The sequence below is a fragment of the Dryobates pubescens genome, chromosome 17 (assembly GCF_014839835.1).
Source record: "Dryobates pubescens isolate bDryPub1 chromosome 17, bDryPub1.pri, whole genome shotgun sequence".
Lineage (NCBI taxonomy): Eukaryota > Metazoa > Chordata > Aves > Piciformes > Picidae > Dryobates > Dryobates pubescens.
Window position 1 is genome coordinate 24179610 of NC_071628.1, and position 24724 is coordinate 24204333.

At 56.0% G+C, this 24724-nt stretch overlaps 1 protein-coding gene across 1 annotated transcript in view; it reads left to right on the plus strand.

Moving 5' to 3' along the window:
- Positions 1 to 5140: 5140 nt before the first annotated feature.
- MYO9A (myosin IXA) overlaps positions 5141 to 24724 on the plus strand; it is a 221133-nt gene continuing 201549 nt past the window's right edge. Inside the window, exon 1 of the mRNA XM_054169279.1 lies at positions 5141 to 6059. Within this exon, the coding sequence (XP_054025254.1) occupies positions 5217 to 6059 (843 nt within the window). The 5' untranslated portion in view covers positions 5141 to 5216. The remainder of the gene's footprint in view (positions 6060 to 24724) is intronic.

The following is a 24724-nucleotide window of genomic DNA, read 5'->3' on the forward strand; positions in this document are numbered from 1 at the left end:
CACTGTAGAGAGCAGTGAGGCCTCCCCTCAGTCTGCTCCACACCAAACACCCCCAGCTCCCTCAGCTGCTCCTCACCATTCCTGTTCTCCAGACCCTTCCCCAGCTCTGTTGCCCTTCTCTGGACATTCTTCAGGCCCTTAATGTCCCTCTTATCTTTTTTTGAGGACAGTGAAGCAGCTAAATGATGGCTTGGTGGCAAAGCCACATCACCACTTAGAGACAGGCATCCCTGCTCAGTGAGGCGGGAGCTTTGCTTTTCCATGAGCCCACAGAAGTGATTAGCTGTCCAGTCACTCCTTCTGTCTTCTCATTGAAATGTCAACTCAAAGCAGCTCAGAATCATAGAATCACAAATGGCCTCATTCTGCCCAGCAGTTCTGTGTGCTGTTGCAGCTTGGCTACTGAGCTGCTGCTTTATGTTCCCTTGGGATCATGTGGTGGCTTCAGCTGGTGATTCACTCCTAAGCAGCCCTGGACCTCTCCACATCGCCATGCACTCAACCTGCTGCAGATGGCCAGCCTAGAAAGAAACCCTCTGTGATGTCACAGAATCACAGAATGGTGGGGTTGGAAGGGACCTCCAAAGCTCACCCAGTCCCAGGCCCTGCACTCAGCAGGGACATCCTCCACTAGATCAGGGTGCCCAGAGCCCTGTCCAGCCTCACCTTGAGTATCTCCAGGGCTGGGGCCTCAGCCACCTCCCTGGGCAACCTGCTGCAGTGTTCCAGCAGCCTCCTGCTGCAGAACTTGTTCCTCACATCCAATCTCAATCTGCTCTGCTCTCATTTCAAACCATTGTCCCTGGTCCTGTCCCTGCAGGCCTTTGGGAACAGTCCCTCTGCAGCCTGCTTGGAGCCCCTTCAGGTAGTGGAAGGCTGCTCTGAGGTCTCCCTGGAGCCTTCTCTTCTCGAGGCTGAACTCCCACAGCTCCCTCAGCCTTTCATTATAGCAGAGGTTCTCCAGTCCTCTGATCATTTTCATGACCCTCTTCTGGGCCCTCTCCATCATGTCCATGTCCCTCTTGTGTTGAAGTCTCCAGAGCAGGACCCAGGACTGCAGGTGAGGTCTCCCCAGAGCAGAGCAGAGGGGCAGGATCCTCTCTCTCCAGCTCTGGCCACACTGATTTGGATGCAGCCCAGGCTGTCCTTGGCCTTCTGTGCTGCCAGTGCCCATTGCTGGCTCCTGTCCAGCTTCTCACCCTGCTGCACCCCCAAGTCCTTCTCTGCAGAGCTGCTCTCAATCTCATCATCCCCAGCCTGGATTGATACCAAGGGATGCCCCGACCTAGGTGCAAGTCCTTGCACTTTGTCTTAATGAAAACTAAATGAGATGAGTGCAGAGCAAGGCTTCCCAGGTTGCAAGCTCTGCTTCCATTTTGTTCTTTTCCAGTTCCTGGCTCATTTTTGGTGTCCAAATGCAATGAACATTGCTAATTTTCAAAGGTATGGAAGAGCTCCTAGGGCAGCCTGCTTGAACAATTGTACTCAGGAGAGCCTTTCCCCTGGACATCTGCTAATTAGCTAATTGTCTGTCTTTCATTGTGGTGTTTTCTCCCAAATACTTGGGACCTGCCTGTCTGCAGGAGGCCTGTTTGATGTTGAGCAGAGCCAGGCTCTTGTGCATTGCTGGTTGGGAGACCACAAGCAATTATCTTCATTAAGGTTTCTTTGACCTCCCAGAACCCTCCCAGCCACATCTATGCTGTTGTTAAAAGCAACTCCTGTGATTTATAAGGCTCCAATTAGCACCTCTCTGCTTTCAGGCCTCCCTCCATTTCCTAGTAGTGGAAGCTTCTGGTGGTTGGGTGGTTTGCTGGTGGACTTGGCTCTGTCTGTGTTGCCACTTCCCAGGGCTTTCAGTGTCTCTGTGGGTCTGCAGCAATAGAACAAGGAGGAAATGGTTTGAAGGTGAGGGAGAGTAGGTTTAGAGTGGATGTGAGGAAGAAGTTCTTCAGTCTGAGGGTGGTGAGACTCTGGAATGGGTTGCCCAGGGAGGCTGTGGCTGCCTCCTCCCTGGAGGTGTTGAAGGCCAGGTTGGGGATGAGGCCTTGGGCGACCAAGTCAGGCTGAGAGGTGTCCCTGCCCCTGGTGTGGGGGTGGTTGGAGTAGACGATGTCTGAGGTCCCTTCCAGCCTCATGCATGCTATGATTCATGCTGGGCTCAGAGTTCTGCTGGATTCAAGCTGTTTGGAGGCAGAGGAGCCAGATGTTTGCTGTTGTACCAAGTTCAGGCAGAGTAAGCATCTGCTGAGGAGTAAGGATGATGCAGGATTTATTGAATCCCAGAATTGTTTGGGTTGGCAAAGCCCTCTGAGACCATCCAGCCCAACCAGCAACACAACCCCACCATGGCCACCAAACCATGGTCCCAAGTGCCATGCTCAAGTGTTTTGTGAACACCTGCAGGGATGGGACTCCACCGCCTCCCTGGGCAGCCTCTGCCAATCCCTCACTACTTTTGCAGCATAGAAATTTTTCCTCCTCTCCAACCTAGCGCTCTCCTGGCACAATTTCAGGCCATTTCCTCTTGACTAAGGGAAAGAGACCAACCCCCACTTCACTCCAAAGCTCCTTTCAAGGTGTTTTAGATGTTTGACAGGAGGGAGGAGGTAGAAGGGAAGGTAACCAACTGCAAGGCCTGTTTGCAGTGCTCTCGTGAGTCAGCAGCCTTTGATACACTCTGGTAACTCCACTAAGTTCAGCCATCCCTCTTGTCCTAAGCTTGGAAGTAAGGATCTCCATGAGGAATTACCCAGCTGAAGCTTGGTGGGGGTGGGTTGGGTTTGGATTTTTTCCTTCCCTTCTGAAAGAAAAGCTGAGGTTGGACTCTTAGAGGCAGACAAAGCAAGCCCAAGCCAGCACTTGACTGACATCATCCCTGGTGCATCTGTGTGCCTTGACTGAAGCTATAGGAGAGCAGCTGGAGCCCTTCCCAGTGGATAATCTATGTGCTGCTCCCCAGCAGCGCCGGGGAGCCCTGCCAGGCGTATTTCACTGTGACACATTAATGGCTGGGCCTGGAGCAGCGCGTGGCTGGCGCTGATCTGCTGAATGAAATATTGGAGAGAGAAACAATGCAACCTGAAATAGTTGCTGGGGGGTGGAGCTCTCCAGAAGGGCTGGAGGAAACCAAAGGGTTCTCCAGATCCCAGCCCTGCCTGGATGGAGAGGAGGGTGGCTGCGTGTGGGCTGAAGGGCTTGGATGTGAGTCCTTGGTGGGGAGGAGTGCAAAGGCAGGGTGAGACCAGGGGAAATGCTTCCTCTGGACACCCTGACATCAAACATCTGAAGCTCAGGAGCTCTCTAAACCTGCCATGCTTTTTGATCTCCTGTTTTTGATCAGAGAATTGTTCGAGTTGGAAAAGCCATCTGAGCTCACCTAGTCCAACCATCAACCCATCCCCACCATGGCCATCAAACCACAGCCCCAAGTGCCATGGCCACAGACTTTGTGAACACCTCCAGGGATGGGGACTCCACCACCTCCCTGGCTCTTCCAATCCCTGACCACCCTTGCAGCAAAGAAATTTCTCTTCATCTCCAGCCTAACCCTCCTTGAGTGTTTTGTGGATGCCATCAGGGAGCTGTCATGGTTGTGAGGTCTTGTTTCTGTGAAGCAGGAGAAGCTCAGTGTTCCATTTAACATTAGGATGTGCATACCATGTGTTTTGATGTCACCTGCCACTATATTGCCCAGATCCAGGCTGTGAGCACCCTCTTAAGCACTGGTGAGGATTAGAATGGATCTTAGGAAGATGTTCCTCAGCACAAGGAGGCCTGTTTGATGTTGAGCAGAGCCAGGCTCTTGTGCATTGCTGGTTGGGAGACCACAAGCAATTATCTTCATTAAGGTTTCTTTGACCTCCCAGAACCCTCCCAGCCACATCTATGCTGTTGTTAAAAGCAACTCCTGTGATTTATAAGGCTCCAATTAGCACCTCTCTGCTTTCAGGCCTCCCTCCATTTCCTAGTAGTGGAAGCTTCTGGTGGTTGGGTGGTTTGCTGGTGGACTTGGCTCTGTCTGTGTTGCCACTTCCCAGGGCTTTCAGTGTCTCTGTGGGTCTGCAGCAATAGAACAAGGAGGAAATGGTTTGAAGGTGAGGGAGAGTAGGTTTAGAATACATAGAATACATAGAATAAACCAGGTTGGAGGAGACCTTCAAGATCATCGCGTCCAACCCATCAACCAATCCAACACCACCCAAACAACTAACCCACGGCACCAAGCACCCCATCAAGTCTCCTCCTGAAAACCTCCAGTGATGGCGACTCCACCACCTCCCCAGGCAGCCCATTCCAATGGGCAATCACTCTCTCTGTGTAGAACTTTCTCCTAACATCTAGAGTGGATGTGAGGAAGAAGTTCTTCAGTCTGAGGGTGGTGAGACTCTGGAATGGGTTGCCCAGGGAGGCTGTGGCTGCCTCCTCCCTGGAGGTGTTGAAGGCCAGGTTGGGGATGAGGCCTTGGGCGACCAAGTCAGGCTGAGAGGTGTCCCTGCCCCTGGTGTGGGGGTGGTTGGAGTAGACGATGTCTGAGGTCCCTTCCAGCCTCATGCATGCTATGATTCATGCTGGGCTCAGAGTTCTGCTGGATTCAAGCTGTTGGAGGCAGAGGAGCCAGATGTTTGCTGTTGTACCAAGTTCAGGCAGAGTAAGCATCTGCTGAGGAGTAAGGCAGGCGTTGGGGCCGGTGGGGCAGGGCAGCCTGATGCAGGATTTATTGAATCCCAGAATTGTTTGGGTTGGCAAAGCCCTCTGAGACCATCCAGCCCAACCAGCAACACAACCCCACCATGGCCATCACACCTTGGGGGCAATGGTTTGAAGCTGAGGGAGAGTAGGTTTAGCGTGGATCTGAGGAAGAAGTTCTTCAACATGAGGGTGGTGAGACTCTGGGACAGGTTGCCCAGGTTGGTTGTGGCTGCCCTGGAGGCATTCAAGGCCAGGCTGGATGAGGCCTTGAGCAGCCCAGTCTAGCTTAGAGGCGTCCCTGCCCGTGGTGTCAGGGGCTTGTGGTAGATCTCTGAGGTTCCTTCCCACATCAGCCCTTCTGTGAGTCACGGTGCCCACCAGTGGTGCCTGGAGGACCCCTGCCCGAGATACAACCCCTGACCTGTGCTTGTTGTGCTTTCTGCAGCGCTGCCAGCATGACGACCTGAGGGGCTGGGGGCCGGCCCCGCCTATGCAGCGCGGGCACTGCTGGGAAGGGCTCCAATATGAGCGTGAATGATGCGGGAGGCAGGCGACGCTTGGAGGACAGCGACTTCACGCTGCACATCTACCCCGGCAGCATCGCCGAGGGCACCATATACTGCCCCGTCGCCGCCCGCAAGAGCTCCACCGCCGCCGAGGTCATCGAGGCGCTCATCGACAGGCTGCGGCTGGACAAGACCAAGTGCTACGTGCTGGCCGAGGTGAAGGAGTTCGGGGGGGAGGAATGGATCCTCAACCCCTCGGACTGCCCGGTGCAGCGCATGATGCTGTGGCCCCGCCTGGCCCTGGAGAACCGCAGCAGCGGCGAGGATTACCGCTTCCTGCTGCGCGAGAAGAACCTGGACGGCTCCATCCACTACGGCAGCCTGCAGTCCTGGCTGCGCGTGACGGAGGAGCGGCGCCGCATGGTGGAGCGAGGCCTCCTGCCCCAGCCTCCCCACAGGGACTACGACGACCTCTGCGGCCTGCCCGACCTCAACGAGAAAACGCTGCTGGAGAACCTCCGCCACCGCTTCAAGCAGGAGAAGATCTACACCTACGTGGGCAGCATCCTCATCGTCGTCAACCCCTTCAAGTTCCTGCCCATCTACAACCCCAAGTACGTCAAGATGTACGACAACCACCAGCTGGGCAAGCTGGAGCCCCACATCTACGCGGTGGCGGACGTGGCGTACCACGCCATGCTGCAGCGCCGCAGGAACCAGTGCATCGTCATCTCCGGCGAGAGCGGCTCGGGCAAGACCCAGAGCACCAACTTCCTCATCCACCACCTCACCGCCCTCAGCCAGAAAGGCTTTGCCAGCGGAGTGGAGCAGATTATCCTCGGAGCGGGACCGGTGCTGGAGGTAAGATGAGAAGGAGCACTGCAGCAGGCTGCCCTGCCTGAGCGGGATCGCTTTGTAGTCTGGAGGAGAGAAGACTGAGAGGGCATTTAATCCTTCTTTATAAACATTTGTTAATGTCAAGAGGGTCAGGAGGGAGGGGAGAGGCTCTGCTCACTGTGCCCTGGGATAGGCCAAGGGGCAATGGATACAAACTGCAGCACAGGAGGTTCCACCTCACCAGGAGGAGGAACTTCTGCACTGTGAGGTCCCAGAGCCCTGGAGCAGGCTGCCCAGAGAGGTTGTGGAGTCTCCTGCTCTGGACACATTTAAAACCCAACTGAATGCATTCCTGTGCGTGCTAGCCTAGGTCACAGGGGCACCCCCACCCACCCCAAACCACACTGGGAGCTCACCCCTTCATTCCTCCAAACTTTCTCTACATCAGCCAAGGTTCCTCCAAGCCTCCTCCACATCTACCGAGGCTCCCAGGCTCCCAGGTTATTAGGGGTCGGAAGGGACCTCTGGATATCCCCACCTGCCAGAGCAGGAGCAGAGAACCCAGCACAGGTCACACAGGAACACATCCAGATGGGGCTGGAAAGGCTCCAGAGGAGGAGACTCCACAACCTCTCTGTTCTGTGGGGCTGTTTAGTTTGGAAAAGAGGAGGCTGAGGGGAGACCTCATTGCTCTCTACAACTACCTGAAAGGAGGTTGTGGAGAGGTTGGTGCTGGTCTCTTCTCCCAGGTAATTGGTGGCAGAAGAGGAGGGAATGGCCTCAAGCTGCACACAGCACTCCAGCAGAGCAGAGTGCAGGGATGGAATCATCTCTCTGGGCCTGAAGCTACAACTGGGTAGGTTTAGACTGGACATTAGGAAAAATATTTTCCCAGTAAGAGTGGTCAGGGATTGGAATGTGCTGCCCAGGGAGGTGATGCAGTCACCAGCCATGGAACTGTCATTTGGATGTGGTGCCTGGGGATATGGTTTAAGGGTGAACTTTGTACAGTAGGGCTCTGGGTTGGACTTGGTGATCCTGAGGGTCTTTTCCAACCTGAATGTTTCTGTGATCCTGTGTGATCCTGTGGTAGCTGCATGGTAACCATAGAAAGGGGGCAAGGAATCACAAGCCCCAAGGAGGTGGCTGCCAGTTTATGGCACCACTCTGGGGTTCTCTGCTGAAAGCTGCTACTGAATTGCAACAGGAGCAGCAGTGAGAGGAGGTGTTCCTGCCTGCACCCTCCTGCCTGCTTCAAAAAGTGATGTCCAGCAAGCAGCTTTCTGGCAGATTCATTGAGACTTTGATTTCACTCCAGTGTTTCTTAGAACTGGTCTGTGCTGGTGATGTCCCAGTTTGAATATGGAAATCAAGAAGCCTTTCTTGGGTTACCAGTGACCTTTAGAGAGCATTTAGGGACTTTGACAAGGGCTTGCAGTGCCAGGATGAGGGGCAGTGGCTTTGAGCTGGGAGAGGGAAGATTGAGACTGGAGATGAGGAAGAAATTCTTTGCAGTGAGGGTGGGAAGCCCCTGGCATAGGCTGCCCAGGGAGGCTGTGGCTGCCTCCTGCCTGGAGGTGTTGGAGGCCAGGCTGGATGAGGCCTTGAGCAGCCTGGGCTGGTGGGAGGTGTCCCTGCCCATGGCAGGAGGCTTGGAGCTGGCTGATGTTGAAGGTCCCTTCCAACCCAACCCATTCTAGGACTCTTCCCAATGCTTGGCAGTCCCTGAAGGGTGGGTGTCAGGAGGATGGTTCTGTGGTCATCACTGAGCAGGGATCTTCACCCTCAGCTGGAGAGCAGCTCCCAGCACAGCCAGCACAACCCCAACAGCTTTCAGTCTTTCTAGACAAAGAAATGAGCTCCAGAATAGATCCTGGCTGGGATCAGCAATGCTGAGTCCAGCAGCAGGGAGGGGATTGTCCCCTGGGGCTCAGCTCTGGGGAGGCCACACCTGGAGCACTGCATTCAGCTCTGGGCACCTCAGTCCAAGAGAGCTGTGGAGGTGCTGGAGCCAGGGCAGAGGAGGGCAAGGAAGCTGGGAAGGGCCTGGAGAAGAAATCTGCTGGAGAGCAGCTGAAGGAGCTGGGGATGGTTGGTGTGAAACAGAGGAGGCTGAGGGGAGGCCTCATGGCTGCCTACAGCTACCTGCAAGGAGGTTGTGGAGAGGCTGCTGCTGGTCTCTTCTCCCAGGTAATTAGTGCCAGAACAAGAGGGAATGGCCTCAGGCTGCACACAGCACTCCAGTTGGGGTCTCAGCAGAGCAGAGTTGAGGGACAGAATCACCTCTCTGGGCCTCCTAGCCATGCTGCTTTTGATGCAGCCCAGAATGCAGTTTGCCTTCTGGGTTGCCAAAGTCCATTCTGGTTCCTTTAAGTCTGTCTGCAGGTGATGTGAGCAGCAGCTTCAGCCATGCCATTGTGCTTGGAAGCTGGGGCAGACAGAGGCGGCTTGAGGGCTGCACGGATTCACAGAATCACAGAATGGGTTGGGTTGGAAGGGACCTTCAACATCAGCCAGCTCCAGCCCCCTGCCATGGGCAGGGATACCTCCCACCAGCCCAGGCAGCTCAAGGCCTCATCCAGCCTGGCCTTCAACACCTCCAGACAGGGGACATCCACAGCCTCCCTGGGCAGCCTGTGCCAGAGTCTCCCCACTCTGACTGCAAAGAATTTCCTCCTCACCTCCAGTCTCAGTCTGCCCTCCTCCAGCTCAAAGCCATTGCCAATCACAGAGAATTCTCAGTTGCAGCAGCAGCTGTTTGGAGATGCAGTGTTGGGCTTCACCTAGCTCTGTAAAGACAGACTGCAAGGTGGAGCAACTGTGCCAGGAGTTGTTGTTTGAGAAGGACTTGGGGGTCTGGGAGTGCAAAGCTGGACATGAGCCAGCTCTAAGTGCTGCCAGCCCAGAGCCAGCCCTGCCCTGGGCTGATCCCCAGCAGTGTGGGCAGCAGGGGCAGGGAGGGGATTCTGTTCTCTGCTCAGACCCCCCTGCAGTGCTGGGGCAGCTCTGGAGCCCTCAGCACAGGCAGGGGCCTGGTGGAGCAGGGCCAGAGGAGGCCACAGCAGTGGCTACAATCTCCATGGGCAACCTGTGCCAGAGTCTCCCCACCCTCACTGCCAGGAATTTCTTCCTCATCTCCAGTCGCAATCTCCCCTCCTCAAGCTTCAAGCCATTGCCCCTTGTCCTGTCACTACAGTTCTCTTCAGCTAAGAAGTGCTTTGACTCATGAAAGTGATGGATTTGGGGGGATTTATTTCCTGTTTTGAAAGAGTTCTTCGGCAGTTGTAGATAAAAACTATCTATGTGATGAGTTTGAGGGCTTGGGTCAGCTTCAGCCTCCAGCAGAAGCCTGGGAATCAGTTGGAGCAGTGGCCACTGCTGGTGGTCTCCTCAGCTGAGGAGAAGTGAATAGCTTCATTCTGCAGAGCCAGCAAGTTTGGTTTCATTCTGTTTTCCCATCAGGTAGAGTGAGCTGAGCTGATTTAATCTGCAGTTAGCAAATGATTAAAGTCATTTGGGATGGGCTTTGCCCTGGGAAGCAACCAAGTGAGCCATGAAGGTGATCACGGGGCTGGAGAACCTCCTCTATGGGGACAGGCTGGGAGAGTTGGGGCTGTTCAGCCTGGAGAAGAGAAGGATGCAGGGAGACCTTACAGCTGCCTTGCAGTACCGGAAGGGGCTCCAGGAGAGCTGGGGAGGGACTTTTGACAAGGACTGGGAGTGACGGGATGAGGGGGGATAGCTTTGAGCTGGAAGTGGGGAGATTGAGACAGAAGATGAGGGTGGGGAGACACTGGCACAGGTTGCCCAGTGAGGTCATGGGTGTCCCCTCCCTGGAGGTGTTCAGGGCCAGGCTGGATGAGGCCTTGAGCAGCCTGGGCTGGTGGGAGGTGTCCCTGCCCACGGTGGGGGTTGGATCTGGATGATCTTGAAGGTCCCTTCAAACCCAACCCCTGCCATGACTCTCTGACTCCATGTCTGCAGGCCGGCTGTCCATGAGCTACATCTCTCTGCTATCCTCTCCCGACCTGCTGTTCCTTTCCACTGTCAAGTGTGGAGACAGGGTGCAGACAGTTCCAGGAGGGTGCAGTCTGAAGCTCCCTGGTTATCAAGACCCTTGTTGTTCCCCCTCTGTTTCAAAACCTGGAGCTTAAGTTTCCTTCACTCTAGGATGGAGGACAGCAGCACCGGCACCCTGCTGGTGACAGTGCTTTGCCCTGGCAATGGAGCACGTTGGCATTAGGGACAGGAAGGGATGCCCTGAGCCTCTTCCTGTGCCTTTTGCAAGCTCTGCAGCTGATTTTAGGGTGAAAGATCTGAGACTTGTGAGCCATCTCTGTGCTTCCTGTGGCTTTTGGAGCAGCACTTCGCATTGCTTTGCGTTCTGGCAGCTGGAGGGCTGCTGGGGGGTGTCCCCACCTGCCTCCAGGTCTCCACAGGAGAAAGTGAGGGGAATGAAGAGCTGCTGATACTCTGCCAACACCAACCCCAACCAGCCCCAAATCACAGCTCCAAGAGAAACCACACAGGCTGCTGCTTCTGCTCCCCTCCCTGAGATGTCCTGGCCAAGGGCTGTCCAGGGCAGAGCTGCTCTGAGGAGTGGCATTTCCCTGCCACCCATCTGCAGGTTTGACCTCCTGATCCCTGAACACTGGCACAGGCTGCCCAGGGGGGCTGTGGAGTCTCCCTCCCTGCAGATATTCAAGACCCACCTGGATGTGTTCCTGTGTGGCCTGCCCTGGGTGATCCTGCTCTGGCTGGATGAGCTTTCGAGGTCCCTACAAGCTCCTGGCATTCTGTGGCATCCCTTGGATTTGTGCTGGGAACACCTTTGTCACTTCTTCCTACGTTTAGGTGCCACACTTGTGTGATTTCCCTCCTCTCTGCCCACCCCCTTTTGTTGTTCTTCTCCAGACACCACCTTCCATCACCACCTTGTCCCTCTGCCTGTTTAAAATGAATTCTGTTCAGCTCAGGCTTAGCTGTAAACAGGCAGCCACCTGCCTCTGTGTGCTGCCACTGCTGCTCCAGGGAGCAGAGCACAGCAGGGAAGGCTTTGCTTACAGCTCTTAACCTCTTCGGTCTTTCCCTGCTTGCACATCAGCTGTGGCCAGCAGGAGCAGGGCAGGGATTGTTCCCCTGGACTCAGCACTGGGGAGGCCACACCAGGCTCTTCCTAAACACCTCCAGGGATGGGGACTCCACCATGGATGTGAGGGGGTTGAGTGCAGCCCCAGTAAGTTTGGAGACCCCAAGCAGAGTGAGCAGGTGAGGAGGGCAGGAAGACTCTGCAGGGAGTTCTGGGCAGGGCGATGCCAATGGGATGAGAGTCAGTGCAGTCAGGTGTTGAGTGCTGGACCTGGGCCACCACAATCCCAGGCAGCGTTACAGGCATGGAGCAGAGTGGTTGGAGAGCTGCTTGGGGGTGTTGATTGATGGCTGCCTGAAGATGAGCCAGCAGCTGGCCAAGAAGGCCCCCAGCAGCCCGGCCTGGGTCAGCAGTGGTGTGGCCAGCAGGAGCAGGGCAGGGATAGTGCCCTGTACTGGGCACTGGGGAGGCCACAGCTTGAGAGCTGGGTTCAGTTTTGGGCTCCTCACTCCCAGAAGGACATTGAGGAGCTGGAACAGGGCCAGAGAAGGGCAATGAAGCTGGGGAAGGGTCTGGAGAACAGGGCTGGGGAGGAGCAGCTGAAGGACCTGGGGGTGTTTGGTGTGGAGAAGAGGAGGCTGAGGGAGACCTCATTGCTCTCTGCAGCTCCCTGAGAGGAGGCTGGAGCCAGGTGGGGGTTGGGCTCTTCTCACATGCAGCAAGTGAGAGGACAAGAGGAACTGGCCTCAAGTTGTGCCAAGGTTGGACATTAGGAACAATTTCTTCCCTGCAAGGGATGTCAAGGCCTGGAAGAGGCTGCCCAGGGAGGTGGTGGAGTCTCCATCCCTAGAGGTATTTCAAAGCTGTGTGGGTGTGGTGCTGAGGGCTGTGGTTCAGTGGCAGTGGCTCAGCAGCAGTGGGGGGACTGTGAGCTCTGGGTGAGCAGCTGGGCTGGGTGACCTCCAAGGTGTCTTGCAGCCTCAGCAGTTGTGTGATTCAAGGGAGGAGAATTTTTGAGTGTGGAATTGGAGCCAAATGGAATGTTGCAGTGGGGGTTGGTATCTTCTCCCTACTCTCAGGTGATAGAAGGAGAAGAACTGGCCTGAAATTGTGCCAGGGGAGGGTTAGTTTGGAGTGCAAGAATTGCCAGGGATTGGAACAGGCTGCCTTGGGAGGTGGTGGAGTCCCTGTCCCTGGAGGTGTTCAAGGAATGTGTGCCCATGGTGGGGTTGGGTCGCAGGTTGGATGACCTCAGAGTTCTTTTCCAACCCAAACAGTTTGGTTGCCAAGGCTAATTGAGAGGTGTTCCTGCCCATGGCAGGGAGGTTGAAGTTGAAGTAGGTATCTCTGGGATCCCACCCAGCTGAAGCCATTCTAGGAGTCTGTGAGCATCTTTGGCTGCAGTGTGTGCTGCAGAGCCCCATGCCTGGGAGTGCTGCGGCTCTCCCGCTCGCACGCCCGAGCGCAGCGGGAGCACAGTGAAGGGTCTGAACGGTTTGGTTTCTTTCAACCTGCAGCTTTGCTGGGTTCCTAATTTCCCTTTGTGGAGTAGCCTCAGGCCATCTGTGGGGGCTGTTTGTGTTCTGTGTCGTGTGAGCCTTGTTGTACCTTTGGGGACAGCTCTCAGAGCAAGCTGTTAGTGCCAGCTGAAGGTGGTGAGAGCAGCCAGCAGCTGCAAGTAGCAGCCACTGTGCTTAGATGTGAGTGCTGAGAGCAGGAGTGTCCCTCTACAGTGCATTTGACATGAGACAGAGTCATAGAACGGCTTGGGTTGGAAGGGACCTTAAGGTCATCCAGTTCCAACTTCCCTGCCATGGGCAGGGATCCCTTCCTCCAGCCCAGCTTGCTCAAGGCCTCCAGTCTGGCCTTGAAGAACTCCAGGGAGGAGGATCCACAGCCTCCCTGGGCAACCTGTGCCAGAGTCTCCCCAGCCTCACTGGAAAGAATTTCTTCCTCATCTCCAGTCTCAATCTGCCCTCTCCCAGCTCAAAGCCATAGTCCCTCTGCCTGTCACTACAAACCCTTATGGAAATCCCAGCATGGTGTGGGTTGGAAGGGATCTCTGGATCCCATCAGGTCCAACCTCCCTGCTCAAGCAGGACACCACAGCAGGTTGCCCAGGATCACAATGCCCAGGCAGGTTTGGAATGTCTCCTCACCTTGCTGCCCTGCCCGCTGCAGCCCTACGAGCATCCTCCTGTGCTCAGTGCCAAGTGAAACACAAACCATGCTGGGGAGCTTGGAGTGCAGCTGATGGAATCATCATCTTACTCTTTTGGGTCCCCTCCCCTACCACCCAGTTCTCAGCCAAACTGCAGAGGCAGCAAATCTCTGCCTGGCTCAGGTAAGGCCCAAAGTCCCCAGGCAGGTATCAGATGAGGAGTCTGCCCCTGGTGTTATCAGCTGCAATGCTCTCAACTTTTCCTTTGTCACAGAAGTGCTGCCATAGCAATGTCTAAAACCAGACAGATTTTCTCAGCAGCTGTTTACAGGCAAATCTTCCAAGGTCCCAGTGGGGATTTCTCAATTGCTGTAAAAAAAGAAAGAAACAAAGAAAAGCAAAGGCAATTTTTAGTGCTGTGTGACAGGCTGCTGGTGGCAGGGGGGAGCTGCTGCCAGCATGCATAGAATCACAGAATCAGCCAGGTTGGAAAGTCCAACCTATTACCTAACACTTCCTGACAGCTAAACCATGGCTCCAAGTGCCACATCCAATCACTTCTTGAACACCTCCAGGGATGGGGACTCCCACCACTTCCCTGGACAGCACTGCAGTTCTTTCTGAGAAGAACTTTCTCCTCACCTGCAGCCTAAACCTCCCCTGGCACAGCTGGAGACTGTGTCCTCTTGTTCTGGGGCTGCTTGCCTGGGAGAAGAGCCCAACCCCCAGCTGGCTCCAACCTCCCTGCAGGGAGTTGCAGAGAGCAAGAAGGTCTCCCCTGAGCCTCCTCTTCTGCAGGCTAAGCAAGCCCAGCTCCCTCAGCCTCTCCTGCCAGGGCTGTGCTCCAGACCCCTCCCCAGCCTCCTTGCCCTTCTCTGGACACCTTCAAGTCTCTCAATGGCCTTCTGAAACTGAGGAGCCCAGAATTCATAGAATGGCTTGAGTTGGAAGGGACTTCAGATATCTTCTAGTTCCCACCCCCTTCCACAGGCAGGGACCCCTCCCACCAGCCCAGGTTGCTCAAGGCCTCATCCAGCCTGGCCCTGAACACCTCCAGGGATGAGGTGTCCACAGCTTCTCTGGGCAATCTATTCTGGTGTTCCACCACCTTTGTAGTCAAAAAGCTCTTCACAATGTCCAGCTAAACCTACCCTGCTCTAGTTCTAATCCATTCCCCTTGTCCTGGCACTCCCAGCTCTTGCCAAAAGTCCCTCCCCAGCTCTCCTGTAGCTCCCTTCAGATACTGCAAGGCTGCTCTAAGGTCTCCCTGGAGCCTTCTCATCTCCAGGCTCAGCAGCCCCAACTCTCCCAGCCTGCCCCCACAGGGGAGGTTCTGCAGCCCTTTGGTCATGGTAGACCATTTCCAACAGATCCATGTCCTTCCCAGCTGGTGTCCACCTGCAGCCTCTCTGTTGGGGTGTAAGAAAGGAGCTCACTGCTGGGATTGCTTTGGAAAGCAAACAGCAGCTGGCCCTTTGTAGAGCTGGCTGTGCTGGTTGCATTGCCATGAGGTGGTGCTTGGCTTACAAACCTCAGGACAGCACCTGGGATTGCTTTGAATTTCAGGAGTGTATTCCCTTCTCTTCTGTTATTCCTACCTGGAACAGTGTTAATGGGAGGTAAAAATTGAGTATATTCCCTTGTATTCCCTCGTTCCTACTTAGAGCAAGATTGATAGGAGGTAAAAATTGACTATATTCCTTTTTTTGTCTCCTCATTCCTTCTTGGAACAGTGTTAATGGGATGTAAAAATGGAGTATATTCCCTTTTTTTCCACCATTCCTACTTGGAACAGGGTTAATGGGAGGTAAAAATTGACAATATTCCCTTTCCACAGAACCACAGAACTGTCAGAGCTGGAAGGGAGCTCAGGGCTCAGCCAGCCCCAACCCCCTGCCATGGGCAGGGACACCTCACACCACAGCAGGTTGCTCACAGCCACCTCCAGCCTGGCTGCAAACACCTCCAGGCAGGAGGCTTCCACCACCTCCCGGTGCCAGTCTCTCACCACCCTCATAATGAACAACATTTTCCTAACATCCAATCTAATTTCCTAACATCCAATCCTGTTATCAAGCAATTAGGTGGTGTCCTTAGAGGCTTTATCCCTGACAAATGGCTTTATCTGAAGGGGAGAGGGCAAGCTGCTTCCTCTGCTCACTACTCCCTCCTGCTCATTTTTAACCCATGATCCCTGGAGATCTTCAAGCTCAGGCTGGACAAGGCTGTGAGCAGCCTGCTCTAGTGGAGGATGTCCCTGCTGACTGCAGAGGGGTTGGACCAAATGACCTTTGGAGGTCCCTTCCAACCCAACCCATTCCAGGATTCTCTGTGCACAGCTCAGAGTCTGGAGGGCTGCCCAGGGAGGTGGTGGAGTCATCATCATTGGAGGTGTTTAAAAAGAGCCTGGATGAGGCACTCAGTGCCATGGTTTAGTGCTGGGTGAGGTTGGACTGGATGATCTCAAAGGTCTTTTCCAACCTGGTGCATTCTGTATTCTGTGTTCCAGGGGGTTTTGCCCTCTCATTCTTGCCCTTCCAACTCTGCAGGGAGAGGTTAGAGTGGGACAGAGATTGTCCAGATGATGTCTAACGAGGGAAGAATTTGTGCAGGCCTCTGCTGGCAGCAGTGGCACAAAGGAGTCATAGAGCAAGGCTCATGCACCAAATGCTTTCCAGCAGGGCTGGCAGAAAGCTGTTATTCTTCTGCTGGGGAGAGCTGACAGTTGCAGGCTCTGCATCAAACAGGGCCTTGTTCAACCCTTGCTCTGATTGCTGAATTATTCAACATTTTCACTGCACAGCCTGCCTGCAGTATCCAGGTTGGCTCTGTCAGCAGCTGCCTTCAATGCCATCATTATTGTGCAGGATTTGCTCTCTGCAGCAAACATTTTGGTATCCCCAAAGTCCAGTTTGTTATGGGTGAGTGACAAAAAAATTGGTCATTTCTGGCCTGAGCTGTCTGCACCAGAATGAAGGCAGATATTAAAGCAGGGCTCTGCAGAGCTGCCTGTTTGTGCCCACTGGGGATCACCAGCAAGGTTCTTTCCAGGGGGGGAATCACAGAGTCATGGAATGGGTTGGGTTGGAAGGGACCTTAAAGGTCATCCAGTTCCAACCCCCCTGCCATGGGCAGGGACCCCTCCCACCAGCCCAGGCTGCTCAAGGTCTCATCCGGCCTGGCCTTGAGCACCTCCAGGCCAGGGACATCCACAGCCTCCCTGGGCAGCCTGTGCCAGAGTCTTCACCACCCTGACTGCAAAGAATTTCTTCCTCATCTCCAGTCTCAATCTCCCCTCTCCCAGCTCAATGTCAGTGTGCCTCATCCTGTCACCCCCAGCCCTCGTCCAAAGTCCCTCCCCAGCTCTCCTGGAGCCGCTTCAGGTACTAGAAGTCTGCTCTGAGGCCTCCCTGGATGTTTTCTACCCCCAGCAAACCTGCCCCTGTGTTTTAACAGTCCTGCAATGAGAAGCTAATGCTCTGGTAGGGATTTTGTTTCTTCCCTCCCTTCGCTTCTCCCACTCAAAATACAGATTTGGGTGTCAGGGCCCTTTATTGAGAGCCTTTTGATGGTTCTCTTTGTGGCTAGGGAACTCAAACCTGATTTACATGCTGGGCTTTGGTGTTGGTGTCATACCAGGTTGATGCTGTGCTGGTCACCCTTGGTGGGGAACCAAGAGCTTGGGAACAAGGACTCTTTGTAGGACAGGGACTGCACCCAGCCCTGGTGGGAATGGTTGCCACATGTTGGCTTTTGAAGTGTTTCTGCCATCCCTGTGGCTGTCCCCAGCACAAAGGTGAGTGCTGCCCACTCAACAGCTCTGCTGAGAGCAGTTTTGTTTGCTGGCCAAGGAGCAGGGCCATCTCTTACCTGCTCAATGACACCTGATGGTGTCCTAGTGAGCTCTGGGAATTCCAGCACATTGTGTCCTCAGGCAGCAGATAAAGCAGATGACATCTTCTGAATGTGTCCTCAGTGTCTTGACAAGGGAGAGGCTTTCTCTTCTTATTTATAGCAGAGAAATTGCTTTTTATAGTACAGAAATACTTACTGCCACTAGATCCAGTGGAGAGACAGAGGAAATGAGATTACTTTGTGCTGCTTTTACTTTTGATGCCTCCAGTGGTTATTGATGGGTAGAAACCTAAAGCAAGAGAGTTAGTTCTGGAGTCAGTGCAGGTGGTTGCTGCTTGCTTCTGCCTCTGCTTTGTTTTCCTGTATGAGCCTGGACATCACAGCACCACAGAATGGTAGGGGTTGAAGGGACCTCTGAAGGTTGAGTCCAGCCACCTGCCAGGGCAGGGTCACCCAGGGCAGGTCACACAGAAACACAGCCAGGTGGGCTTGGAAGCCCTCCAGAGGAGGAGACTCCACAACCTCTCTGGGCAGCCTGCTCCAGGCCTCCAGCAGCCTCACACCCCAAGAAGTTTCTCCTGGGTTCCAGTTCATATCTGCTGCTTCTCATCCCAGCCTGGTCCCTTGTTCTTGAACACCCACCCTGTAGTGATTTGTAAGTTGTGATCAGATTTCCTCTCAGCCTTCTCTTCTCCAGTGCCATCTCTGTGCCTTGTTTCCTCATACTCTTGCTATAGGGAGAGAGAATCATAGCATCATGGAATGCTTTAGGTTGGAAGAGACCTTTAAAGCTCATCCAGTCCAAGCCCCTGCAGCCAGCAGGGACAGCTGCAGCTAGAGCAGGTTGCTCAGAGCCCCAGACGACCTGCCCTGCAGTGGTGCCAGGGATGGAGCATCTACTACCTCTCTGGGCAGCCTGGGCCAGGCTCTCACCACCCTCAGGGGCAAACATTTCTTCCTTCTCTCTGAGTCTCCCTCTTGCATTTCAAACCATTCCCCCTTGTCCTGTCCCATCAGGCCCTGCTCAGAGACTGCCCCCAGCTCTCTGATCCCCCTTGAAGCACTCAAAGGCCACCACAAGGTCTCCCTGGAGCCTTCTCTTCTCCAGGCTGACCAAGCCCAACTCTCCCAGCCTGGCCTCCCAGCAGAGGGCTTCCAGCCCTGCCAGCACTGCTGTGGCCTCCTCTGGCCCTGCTCCAACAGGTTCCTTGCCTGTGCTGAGGGCTCCAGAGCTGGACAAGGGTGGTGAGACTCTGGAATAGGTTATCCAGGGAGGTTGTGGATGCTTCCTCCCTGGAGGTGTTCAAGGCCAGGTTGGATGAAGCCTTGAGCAGCTGAGTCTGGTTGGCTCCTTAGTTCAGGAGGGACAGGATCTGCTGGAGAGAGGTCCAAGGGAGGGCTCCAAGGATGCTGAAGGGCCTGGAGCACTGCCTGGGGAGGAGAGGCTGAGAGGCCTGGGGCTGTTCAGGCTGGAGAGGAGAAGACTGAGAGGGATCTGATCAATGTCTATCAATAGATGAGGGCTGGGGGTCAGGAAGGAAGGGACAGGGACAGCCTCTGCTCACTGTGCCCTGGGATAGGCCAAGGGGCAATGGATGGAAACTGCAGCACAGGAGGTTCTACCTCACCAGGAGGAGGAACTTCTGCACTGTGAGGTCCCAGAGCCCTGGAGCAGGCTGCCCAGAGAGGTTGTGGAGTCTCCTTCTCTGGAGCCTTTCCAGCCCCATCTGGATGTGTTCCTGTGTGACCTGTGCTGGGTTCTCTGCTCCTGCTCTGGCAGGGGCTTGGACTGGAAGATCTCTGGAGGTCCCTTCCAAACCCTACCATCCTGTGAAGAGGCATCCATGCCTGTGACAGGGAGATTGGAGTAGCTGATCTCTGAGGTCCCTTCCAACCCACATTCTCTGACCCACAGTGAGGCAGAGCAGGGAAGCAGAGGCAGGCAGCAGCTGGGTTTGCCTGGCCTCTGGGCTTAACCATTAGGTGGAGGTGAGGTTAAAGCTCAGCAGAGCGCGTGGCGAGCAGCTGTGGAACAATCCTGCCCCAAAGCCACCCTGCAGCAGGCTGGCTGGAGCTCAGGGCAGCTCTTTGGGGTGGGCAACTGAAGGCACTGTTTGCTGTGTTTGCAGAAGGGATCCTCCTGAGCTGCAGCTGCCATCCTAGCAGGGCTTGGAGTCCTTAATGAAGATGGAGGGAGGGATAAACGTCCTGCCAGACAGCTGAGCCTTTGCCTTTGTCACTCTGAGTGGGGATTTGGGCTTTTATGGGCAAAGGCTGCCATAGAGAAGATGAAAGGATGAAAGGGATCCTTAAGAGTTAGTGCTGAGCTTAAAACAGTGCAGGCACTTTGCAGGTGATTGATTTTCAGCCATCTAAAAGCACTAAGAACCCCTCCCAGCTGTGTCCATTTTGTATCACCCTGAGCAATAGCTTAGCAAAGCTTCCCCCACCATGGGCATGCTTGGTGCCCTGTGCACCTCGCTGCTTGCTGCTGTGAGGCTTCACCATGCAGAACCACACAACTGTTGGGCTGGAAGAGACCTTTCAGACCATGGAATCCAACCATGAACCCAGCACTGCCAGGTCACTGCTAACCCATGGCCCTCAGCACCACCTCTCCTGTGGCTTTTAAATCCCTTCAGAGATGGGGACTCCACCACTGCCCTGTGCAGCCAGGGCCAGGACTTGACAGATCTTTTGGGGAAGAAATTGGTCCTCATGGCCAGCCTGAGCCTGTGAAGAGCTGGAGATGAGCTGGCACTGGGCACTCCCATCCCAGATCCAGCCCTGCCCTGGGCAGTGTGGGCAGCAGGGGCAGGGAGGGGATTCTGCCCTCTGCTGTGCTCTGCTCAGACCCCCCTGCAGTGCTGGGGCAGCTCTGGAGCCCTCAGCACAGACAGGGACCTGGTGGAGCAGGGCCAGAGGAGGCCACAGCAGTGCTGGCAGGGCTGGAAGCCCTCTGCTGTGAGGCCAGGCTGGGAGTTGGGGTGGTTCAGCCTGGAGAGGAGAAGACCTTGTGGTGGCCTTTGAGTGCTTCAAGGGGGATCAGAGAGCTGGGGAGAGAGTTTTGAGCAGGTCTGGCAGTTGGGGTGGGTGCTGTACCCCGAACATGGAAGGCTCAAGCACTTTCCAGAGGGGAGCAGATCTGGTCTCTGGAGTTCAGCACAGCATCTGATGAGTGTGGAGGAATACAGGGAGGCAAAGAGGAAGCAGATTTAATCCTGGGAAGTATTCCTTTGACTAATTGCTGACTTCTCTGAGTGTCTCAAATACAGACAGCCCTGATCATCTCCTCTGGAGACCCCCAGGGTTCAGCTGGGGTTTTGTGCTGGGGGCCCCAGAACTGTGCTGCAGGTGGGGGCTGAACAGAGGGGCAGAATCCCCTCCCTGTGCTGCTGCTCTCCCTGCCCTGGCTGCAGCTCAGCACACAGCTGCCTGCTGGGCTGCCAGGGACCACTGCTGGCTCCTGGGGAGTTTGGCACCACCTGACAGCCCCAAGGCCTTCTCCTCCAGGATGCTCAACCACTCCTCACCCAGCCTGGATTTGTGCTTGGGATTGCCCTGCCCCAGCTGCAGCACCTTGCCCTTGGCCTTGTTGATCTTCATGAGGTTGCCTTGGGCCACCCTCTGAGCCTGTCCAAGTCCCTGTGCATGGATCCCTTCCCTGCAGTGTTTCAGCCACACCACAGAGCTGGGAGTCATCTGCAGACCTGCTGAGGGCTCCTCAGTGGCCCTGCCAATGTTGCTGACAAAGATGGGGAACAGCACAGTGCAGAGCCCTGAGGGACACCACCTGGCACTGCTCTCCATTTGGACACTGAGCTCTTGACCACAACTGAGTGCAGCTCTTCAGCCAATTCCTTACCCAGCCAGTGGCCACCCCTCAGGTCCATGCTTTTCCAACCTGCTGAGCAGGATGGCATGGGGACAAGGTCAAACACTTGACACAAGGCCAGGTGGAGGCCATCAGTCGCTCTTCTTTCTCCCTGGCAGTTGCTGGCCTTCTGTCTTGCAAACATCCCAGTGAAAAGGCATTCTCTTTCCCTTAAGGAGATCCAGAAACTGTCCTGAAGAGCAGGCAAGTCCTGTGCTTTTATTTCTTAAGGTGGATTGGGCTGCATCCAACAGAACCAGGGAAGATCTGGGGTTGCCTCCTTCAAAAAAATCTCTGCAAGCTTTGTATCCACCACTCCCTGGAGAAGAAACTTGGGACAGCCTTAGAGATGCACTTCCCTGGCTGAGTCAGGAACAGCTTGAGATGCACTTCCCTGGCTGAGTCAGGGACAGCTTGAGATGCACTTCCCTGGCTGAGTCAGGAACAGCTTGAGATGCACTTCCCTGGCTGAGTCAGGAACAGCTTAAGATGCACTTCCCTGGCTGAGTCAGGAACAGCCTTAGAGATGCACTTCCCTGGCTGAGTCAGGAACAGCCTTAGAGATGCACTTCCCTGGCTGAGTCAGGAACAGCTTAAGATGCACTTCCCTGGCTGAGTCAGGGACAGCTTGAGATGCACTTCCCTGGCTGAGTCAGGGACAGCTTGAGATGCACTTCCCTGGCTGAGTCAGGAACAGCTTAAGATGCACTTCCCTGGCTGAGTCAGGGACAGCTTGAGATGCACTTCCCTGGCTGAGTCAGGGACAGCTTGAGATGCACTTCCCTGGCTGAGTCAGGGACAGCTTGAGATGCACTTCCCTGGCTGAGTCAGGAACAGCTTGAGATGCACTTCCCTGGCTGAGTCAGGGACAGCTTGAGATGCACTTCCCTGGCTGAGTCAGGGACAGCCTTAGAGATGCACTTCCCTGGCTGAGTCAGGGACAGCCTTAGAGATGCACTTCCCTGGCTGAGTCAGGGACAGCCTTAGAGATGCACTTCCCTGGCTGAGTCAGGGACAGCCTTAGAGATGCACTTCCCTGGCTGAGTCAGGAACAGCTTGAGATGCACTTCCCTGGCTGAGTCAGGGACAGCCTTAGAGATGCACTTCCCTGGCTGAGTCAGGGACAGCTTGAGATGCACTTCCCTGGCTGAGTCAGGGACAGCCTTAGAGATGCACTTCCCTGGCTGAGTCAGGGACAGCCTTAGAGATGCACTTCCCTGGCTGAGTCAGGGACAGCCTTAGAGATGCACTTCCCTGGCTGAGTCAGGGACAGCTTGAGATGCACTTCCCTGGCTGAGTCAGGGACAGCCTTAGAGATGCACTTCCCTGGCTGAGTCAGGGACAGCCTTAGAGATGCACTTCCCTGGCTGAGTCAGGAACAGCCTTAGAGATGCACTTCCCTGGCTGAGTCAGGAACAGCTTAAGATGCACTTCCCTGGCTGAGTCAGGGACAGCTTGAGATGCACTTCCCTGGCTGAGTCAGGGACAGCCTTAGAGATGCACTTCCCTGGCTGAGTCAGGAACAGCTTAAGATGCACTTCCCTGGCTGAGTCAGGGACAGCCTTAGAGATGCACTTCCCTGGCTGAATTCAGGGCTCTGAAAGTGGTGGAGCTGGAAGCCATGGAGCTGATCCCTTCCATTGCAGAGGGGCAGTGGAAGCTGTGGAGCTGGAGGCAGTGGAGCTGATTCCTTCCATTGCCCAGCTGCTGGCTGCAGGGGCAGAGGTGCTGGCTGCAGGGGCAGCGGTGCTGGCTGCAGGGGCAGAGGTGCTGGCTGCAGGGGCAGAGGTGCTGGCTGCAGGGGCAGCGGTGCTGGCTGCAGGGGCAGAGGTGCTGGCTGCAGGGGCAGCAATGCTGGCTGCAGGGGCAGCAATGCTGGCTGCAGGGGCAGAGGTGCTGGCTGCAGGGGCAGCGGTGCTGGCTGCAGGGGCAGTGGTGCTGGCTGCAGGGGCAGAGGTGCTGGCTGCAGGGGCAGTGGTGCTGGCTGCAGGGGCAGCAATGCTGGCTGCAGGGGCAGAGGTGCTGGCTGCAGGGGCAGTGGTGCTGGCTGCAGGGGCAGAGGTGCTGGCTGCAGGGGCAGAGGTGCTGGCTGCAGGGGCAGCAATGCTGGCTGCAGGGGCAGTGGTGCTGGCTGCAGGGGCAGAGGTGCTGGCTGCAGGGGCAGCAATGCTGGCTGCAGGGGCAGAGGTGCTGGCTGCAGGGGCAGCAATGCTGGCTGCAGGGGCAGTGGTGCTGGCTGCAGGGGCAGAGGTGCTGGCTGCAGGGGCAGCGGTGCTGGCTGCAGGGGCAGAGGTGCTGGCTGCAGGGGCAGTGGTGCTGGCTGCAGGGGCAGCAATGCTGGCTGCAGGGGCAGCAATGCTGGCTGCAGGGGCAGAGGTGCTGGCTGCAGGGGCAGTGGTGCTGGCTGCAGGGGCAGCAATGCTGGCTGCAGGGGCAGCAATGCTGGCTGCAGGGGCAGAGGTGCTGGCTGCAGGGGCAGAGGTGCTGGCTGCAGGGGCAGTGGTGCTGGCTGCAGGGGCAGCAATGCTGGCTGCAGGGGCAGAGGTGCTGGCTGCAGGGGCAGCAATGCTGGCTGCAGGGGCAGCAATGCTGGCTGCAGGGGCAGCAATGCTGGCTGCAGGGGCAGAGGTGCTGGCTGCAGGGGCAGTGGTGCTGGCTGCAGGGGCAGAGGTGCTGGCTGCAGGGGCAGAGGTGCTGGCTGCAGGGGCAGTGGTGCTGGCTGCAGGGGCAGAGGTGCTGGCTGCAGGGGCAGTGGTGCTGGCTGCAGGGGCAGCAATGCTGGCTGCAGGGGCAGCGGTGCTGGCTGCAGGGGCAGTGGTGCTGGCTGCAGGGGCAGAGGTGCTGGCTGCAGGGGCAGCAATGCTGGCTGCAGGGGCAGCAATGCTGGCTGCAGGGGCAGTGGCGCTGGCTGCAGGGGCAGTGGTGCTGGCTGCAGGGGCAGAGGTGCTGGCTGCAGGGGCAGCAATGCTGGCTGCAGGGGCAGAGGTGCTGGCTGCAGGGGCAGAGGTGCTGGCTGCAGGGGCAGCAATGCTGGCTGCAGGGGCAGTGGTGCTGGCTGCAGGGGCAGCAATGCTGGCTGCAGGGGCAGAGGTGCTGGCTGCAGGGGCAGAGGTGCTGGCTGCAGGGGCAGAGGTGCTGGCTGCAGGGGCAGCAATGCTGGCTGCAGGGGCAGAGGTGCTGGCTGCAGGGGCAGCAATGCTGGCTGCAGGGGCAGTGGTGCTGGCTGCAGGGGCAGCAATGCTGGCTGCAGGGGCAGTGGTGCTGGCTGCAGGGGCAGCAATGCTGGCTGCAGGGGCAGCAGAGCTGGCTGGGATGGGTTGGAAGGATCAGCTGAACTCTGCATTTCTGGGCCAGGCTTTGCCTGCTAGTTGGAGGCCTGTGGGCTAGAGGTAACCTTGCCAGCAGCTCCTGAATGTGAGCCAGAGGCTTTTTTACCTTACTCAGGAAATTTATGTGGGAGCTTTATTGAAGCAGGGATTGAGGGTGAGCTAATCCCAGCTGGCTGCCAGAGCCAGCCTGACCTTTTTGGTTTGGTTTGGTGCTTCATTGCTTTTTCTCAGTGTTGGAGTCATGTTTGGGATCGCTCAGTTCCCTGCCCAGCCTGTGTTTTTCCACAGCTGTGAGAATCAGGATGGCTCAGGAATGGGGACTCCACCACCTCCCTGGGCAGCACAGCCCAAGGGCCAATTCCTCTTGCTGGGAAGAACTTT